This window comes from Dendrobium catenatum, unplaced genomic scaffold (genome assembly GCF_001605985.2).
Source record: "Dendrobium catenatum unplaced genomic scaffold, ASM160598v2 fragScaff_scaffold_315, whole genome shotgun sequence".
Lineage (NCBI taxonomy): Eukaryota > Viridiplantae > Streptophyta > Magnoliopsida > Asparagales > Orchidaceae > Dendrobium > Dendrobium catenatum.
The window spans coordinates 1,593,394-1,600,314 of NW_021318777.1; the positions used below are offsets into that span (position 1 = coordinate 1,593,394).

Here is a 6,921-nt window from a genome sequence, read left to right on the forward strand (position 1 = left end):
CTAACCAAATAATAATGAAAGTAGAGGGACTTGAAAAAATGAGAATTACAATGACTCTCTCTCTCTCTCTCTCTCTCTCTCTCTCTCTCTCTCTCTCTCTCAAACATGAATACTTATAGCCCGGACCAGCCCATACAATTAGAATTTCATTAGCGTGTGCGTGTGGGGTTGCATATGCCCCTTTAGTTGGTCGAGCCTCAGCGTGCTTGTCGTTAGGTAGGATTCCGTGGAAGCAGTTGTGAAGGGGATGGGACAATGGTAGTTTAGAAAGTTGGGTCCCTTTTAAGATGATTACATGAGTAAATTTGATCATTTATTGATACTTTGTAGTTTGGATTAATGGATTGTTTTGGGCAATTATATTTTTTTATTGGTAATTATAAAGTTATGAGAAAAGTATTTTCTCAAGCAATGAAAATTGTAAATAATTTTATTTTTTAAAATAGTTGGACAATAATGTTTTTGTAACTAGCACACTTTAGCATATCTTGTTATTACAAGCAACTTCACATGCATAAATTTTTGAAAGTAACAGCTGGCGGGATTATGATAGTTGTACAAAAAATAAAATTTTGAAAAAACTGTTCCAAATAGGCCCTAATTTAAGTTGGAAGATAACAATTTATCAATCTAAACCTTTATCTCGTGATGGACAGTTGGATTAGCGCTGTTAGATTTCTTCTCACTTAATACATATCCCATTCTCCATATATATTTCAAAATAATAATTGTAATAATAAGTTCATATTAATAAATAAAATTTAATAGGTGGAATAATGAATTTTATATGTATGAAATTTTTATTTTATCAAATTTATCAATATAATTTACTTGGCTAACTATTCCCTTTCATCATTGTTTTCATATAATAGCTTTTTCATCTGCTACCACGTTTCTCCTTGTTCGTTGCAAGTATCCCCATAGTTTTATATTAACTAAAACTTTTTCTCCCTAAATTTATTTTGCAGGCCTCATATGCGAATGCGTTGCCGGTCCTTGATATGTGCAAGCAGTGGTTGGGTCAGTACATGTAAATTTTGTAGGTCCAATTGTTGAATTCAGTGACGAAATTAGGAAGAGGTTGAGAGTGATTTTTCCCCTCCTACATTTAATAAAAAAATCCATGTAATTATATAAGTTTTGCTTCTTAGATAAACTTTTTGGCTCTTTAGTTTCAGGTCCTAATTCCAATTATTGATTGAGATCTAGAACTAAAAAGGGGCAGGGTAACATATAACAGTGAAATTGTTCATGAACGGAAACATCTGAAAAAAAAATGTTATGGATGAAAACGTGTATATATATCATCCTATGATCTTTCTTTATTTTGATGCATCTTTTGAGTAATATTTGTTGCCACAAAATCCCATCAAGCCTTTATAGTGTCAGCCAGGGCAAATGAGGATGGTATTAGGTTTGGTGGTCTGTCATCTTTTGTAAGGCTACGGGCTAATTATCGCTAGGCTTTTTATTCATAGTTAAACAAATTTTGATATAGCTTAAAACTCTTCTATGAGCTTTAGAAGCGAGTTATATTCTTCGTAACAACTATTGGTTTAGGTCATTAACTCATTCAATATGACCATGAAGTACATTCATGGATTACTATTTTCTCGATCAACTAATACAAATTTTATAGGATACGTCTGATTATTAACATATTGAGATACTATAAGTTTGGTACTACCATGTTTTGTATTAAAAACATTTCATTCACACTTAACATTGGATAACATGTGCTTTTAAAACCTTGTATATAAACACCTAAAGTGAAATAAATATAATTAAAATATTCTAAAGTATCAAGCTAAAGGCCAACAAATATCTCTATATTCTTCCTATTTAGCAAGAACAAACATAATTGTTATTTTCGAAAGAATGCTTATAGAGATCCTTTTCATTAGATGAATGACTTAACCCCCCTTTACATCTAATATTATTATATTCATGTTCAAATTAGGGTTAGATCTAATGTGCTTTTTTTTTAATTTTATCCAATAAGCTAATGTTGAATTTGCTGATGCTCTTTTAATCTAACATCTAAAATGTAAATGTATTCTCATTCACTGCTTCTAAACCCAAATAAAAAAGAAGGGAAAAAAAAAAAGAGGAAAAAAAAAGAAGAATAAAATATATGTTTTGTGCATTTTTCATTGTCACAATCATTACCCTTGATGTTGCCACTGCCATCCCCATCACAAAGGTAAAATGTCCCCAAACACAAAAATCTCCAAAATCTCGCTTTTAGCTATTACGAAGCGTCGGGGGACTACCTATGCACGTTCATCGCTATGCACGTTCATCGCAGCATAGTAGGTGGGAGCTCGGTGTGGCGCTTATAGGGAGGCGGGTAGTCATGTACATGCTCTTCGTAGCGTGGCGATGACAATCTTAAGTACCCATGTATGTGTCGTCATGCATGTAGGAAAAATAATGTTTTTAAATAGGTATCTTTAAGACACATACACACTCTTTGTAGCATGGTAGGATTAAAGAACCACGTCCGTGATGTCGCCTGACACATACCATATATACTCTTTGTACAATGATGGGAAGGCCTAGCTCCCTAAATTTCTCTTAAATGAGGAAGATGTTGGGATATTGTCGAAATTCAGAGCAAACAAGAGGACCTGGACTTAAACAATGAACATAGAACAAAACTTAAACTAATAAGTAAGAAACATAACTTTAAATTGACAAAATGCACGAGCAAGGTGAAAATACAAATGATGAATGATAATCCTTTTTATTTAGCTGAATACCAATGAATAAACAAAAGGAAATTGATGAACAAACTCTCAAATGCAAACAAACAAGGAAAAATAAAATTAAATCACTTAGAAGTATTCAATCAAAACAAATTGCGAGTGAGAGCAAGTGACATTTGCACCAATCATACAAGTAAACACATCAACCTTCGGCAAGTAAAAGAAGTTGATGAACACAGCAACCTACTCACAAACAAAGATCAAATAAAAAATATAACAATGTGCTTACAATCAATGGCATGAAGTTTTCAATAAATGGTGCAAGTCATCATGCCAATTGGAACGCAAATATTAATAAGCAATGTTGATAGTTCATTTTTCATGCTACAGAGCACCTTCAAGAATAACAAAGAACGTGCAATATACATGATAGAGTATAACAACAATTAGCATGCGACAAATTCCATGATATCCTTACAATCAATGTTAATTCACTTGTAGGAAAATATGCCAATTCTCTAAGGACAACGACAGCTGATACATCCTGCTTACAAGCAGCTACAAGGAACATGTGAGTGTATGTGATCGACATCATACAAACTATGAACATAACAAGTTTCTTGTAAATACAATTAAGAGAACTATAATGTGTGTGACTCACTGCCTATAAGCGGAGGACAACATACTTGTGATACACGAGCTTCTATGAACTGTTATAGGAGACTCTTTATATATAAGCAAATACAAAAGAATTACAGCAAATACAAACACTTACAAGTCACTTCAGCATTAGAAGATTTGCATGCAAATCAGTTTACCCACAGGTAATGGTATAAGGCTTGTAATACATACATCAATCCTATCTACAAGCAATAATAGTGTTGTACTGCAAGCATGATGGATTCTCTACAGGTAAAAATGAGGAGATTGCAACGAGTGTGACATATTGCTTGCAGACAAAAGCAACAAACCCATGATAAATACATGCATATATTAACCATTGTAGGAGATTCATTAGTGCATGCTAGTCTACCTCCATAAACTAGCAAATGACCCGTAGCGTAATATTACGATTTACCTATAACAAAAAATAGGGGGTCAATAGTAAATATTGTGAGTTACTAATGAATTGAGGCAGCAAATTTACGTGTCAGGCTATCATATTAAAGAAATCATCTTACTTGTAGGCAACATGTGAAAGGCTCTTGATGTGTGGTATGGCTCATTTGCAAACATAAGTATATTCCTACAAGCTCAATACTGAAGAAAATGACAACATACAAAAGAAAAAACGAGGAAAACCACATTGTCAATGCGTGGTAGATGAAATTCAACGTGTTGCTAAATAAGGTCATCATATCCGCAACGTTCATACAAACGAACAAAAAGCATTTGCAAATTCCTAAATGAAACCCCGCACACTTCTTAGTGCATGGATGATTATTACAAAAACAACCTTTCAGGTATTAAGATGTGCATTAACACATTCATAGCATGCATATATTTGCAATATCTAGGATTCATCATGTAAATATGTCACCGAATTCACAACACTTGTATAAGCAGATAGAAGACTTCTGCAAACTTCTAGATAGAACATTGTCCACACTCAAATGATATTCATTCCTTCAGCTGATTATTGGTAAACACTTTAAAATTCCCTCCCATGCATTGTAGTAGGTAGAATACATCATTCAAGCATGATATCCATCATTGCGAGATGCATTATATTGTAGTAGTGCATCGCATTAACATACATATACACTGAATACACATGTATTAAAATATGCAAGGACGCCACACCATGACAATGCAACTCATTATTAGGTAAAATGCATCATGCATGCATATGCTCCTGCATACAAAATGTACTATACAAGTGTACGACACAAGCATGTCATAACTATATGTAGTTAGGAACGAGTAGATATGTTACAAGCATCCTCACCTTTTATATAAATATACCATATACATATACATTACTCTATGTAAGATATACATTGCAATATGCAACATGCATTATGCAAACACATCATATAAAATATAAATACCTATACTACCATACAAACATATATGCAACTGTAGCATAAATATTTTTTTACAAAATACATGCAAAGGCATATACCCTCTTGGGCCTCGATAAGCATGTAGTATGCACATTCATGATGATGTTTATGGATGTTGCATGGGTAAATAATGAACTTAAGTTTGAGTCTGATCCTTCTATATGAATAGATAGGTGTTGACACGACTCAAATCATCAAATAAATGCCCGATTGTGGCGTCGACCAGGATATTTATTTTAATTATTTATATTATGCCTTCAATGCCTATTAAAAGAAAAATTCATTAATAAAGGACAACGAACCTAATTCTTTGATGATAAGTAGACAGAGTCGACATGGTTCAACTAAGAAATTGAAATTACCCATAAATATCCTGATGATGGTTGTGTTGATAAAAAATCTCAATTGGAGGGGACCCTAAACATTTAAAATGCCCCCAAATTACCATGAAATATATTAAATAATATAAATATTTAAAATTAAAATAAATATCAAGTACTTATAGCAAAATATCCATCCACCCTCCAGAATAGTTTGATGAGATGGACAAGTTTGAAAAGAACTTCAGCACACAAAGAGCAAATATCTAGTCGAGAATATTAGTATAATTCATTCTCAATCTGTCTTTTACCAATAAGGGTGTGGTACATATCCTCTAACAAGTGATTTCACTACCAAATGGCACCACAGATAAATGGTTATGACATGGTCCTTTGATTGGATGGTTTTGCTCATTAAATGACAACCATGGTTAGAGCCCGTATATTCCCCAATAGCTTCCAATCCTTAAGTAATAAGTCAATAGGATATGACTGATATTACACAAAGCCCTTTCTTAGTGAAGGTGGCATCAAATTTGTCCCATTAAGTAAATATTCATCCAATATCCACAAGGTACCCTTGGGCAAAGTAACTGATGGCTGCCGACAAGGATCTTTATATCAGGTTGGGTTGACTACCTCCTTTTACTAAGTAGACTAGGGGCAATGATCGCCTAGGGCAATGGAATCATAGGATCTTGATCGAGTCTATCATCATTCACTCCACCATCCCCTTTAAGTACAAGGTGGAAAATTTTTAATTTTAAATATTAAAGTTTCAAATACCAAAATCATGCTGCTACTATATGCTAGATACTATGTATATGTTTAATGACTAGGCTTAATCAAAAGTTCTCTCTCATTATCGAGAGGGATAATTAATTATAGGGGCTTGCGTCTATAGGAAACATAAACTCATATAGGGAGAAAGTAGAGAGAGAAAGTCTAGGATTTCAGTGAGATTTTTTCAAATTTTCATCTTCTTTGTAGTTTGGCGGGTTTTCCATGTATGTAATTGGATTTTGTCTGAAAAGCGATTGGATTGGAGAATCTAATGTTTCTTAACAATAATCAGCATCTTCATAAGGAGGTACAAGATGGATTTTGTTCGTTGGTGATCAGGGAACCGTCGGATATCCCAATTAAAGAAGCAGAGCAAATAATTGGAAAAGGTAAGCAGGTGATCAGTATTGTTGAAGCTAAAACTCCTCATTCTATTGGAATCCCAGGAAAGATCGATCGCGAATCATCATCGTCAACAGGGATGAACCTGATTGTGAACAAATTTGGCAATATTATGTCTAAAACTATGGCACCTATGGAAGGAGACCCTTCAGTCCAAAAGATTATGAATAACATGACCACTGTTTGTGAATTTGCTGATAAAGAAGTTTGGGATATGGTTAACCAAGGAAACACTAGGTAAGCTAATCCTTGGGTTAAACAATCTCACATTAAAATAAATCTATTTGAAAAAGATTTATTTATGTCCCTATGGAAGGAGACCCTTCAGTCCAAAAGATTATGAATAACATGACCACTGTTTGTGAATTTGCTGATAAAGAAGTTTGGGATATGGTTAACCAAGGAAACACTAGGTAAGCTAATCCTTGGGTTAAACAATCTCACATTAAAATAAATCTATTTGAAAAAGATTTATTTATGTCAAAATATGGTATTGAAAGTTTGCTAGGAATATTAAGCCCTTATGAACTGGCCCAAGGCTAATAAAGAGAGAGGTGAATTGGATAACTTTAAAATCAAAGATAAAACTCAAATCAAAATCACCATAGAAATCAAGTGCGGAAGAAAATAATGCGGAAGCAA

At 33.6% G+C, this 6,921-nt stretch overlaps 1 protein-coding gene across 3 annotated transcripts in view; it reads left to right on the top strand.

Annotated features, from left to right (window-relative positions):
• Nucleotides 1-1,325, top strand: part of LOC110102932 — a 206,637-nt gene extending 205,312 nt beyond the window's left edge. For all 3 annotated transcript variants that reach the window (XM_028693544.1, XM_020831452.2, XM_028693547.1), the window contains one exon: nucleotides 969-1,325. In XM_028693544.1, the coding sequence (XP_028549377.1) occupies nucleotides 969-1,034 (66 nt within the window). In that variant the 3' untranslated portion in view covers nucleotides 1,035-1,325. The remainder of the gene's footprint in view (nucleotides 1-968) is intronic.
• The last annotated feature ends 5,596 nt before the right edge of the window (nucleotides 1,326-6,921 follow it).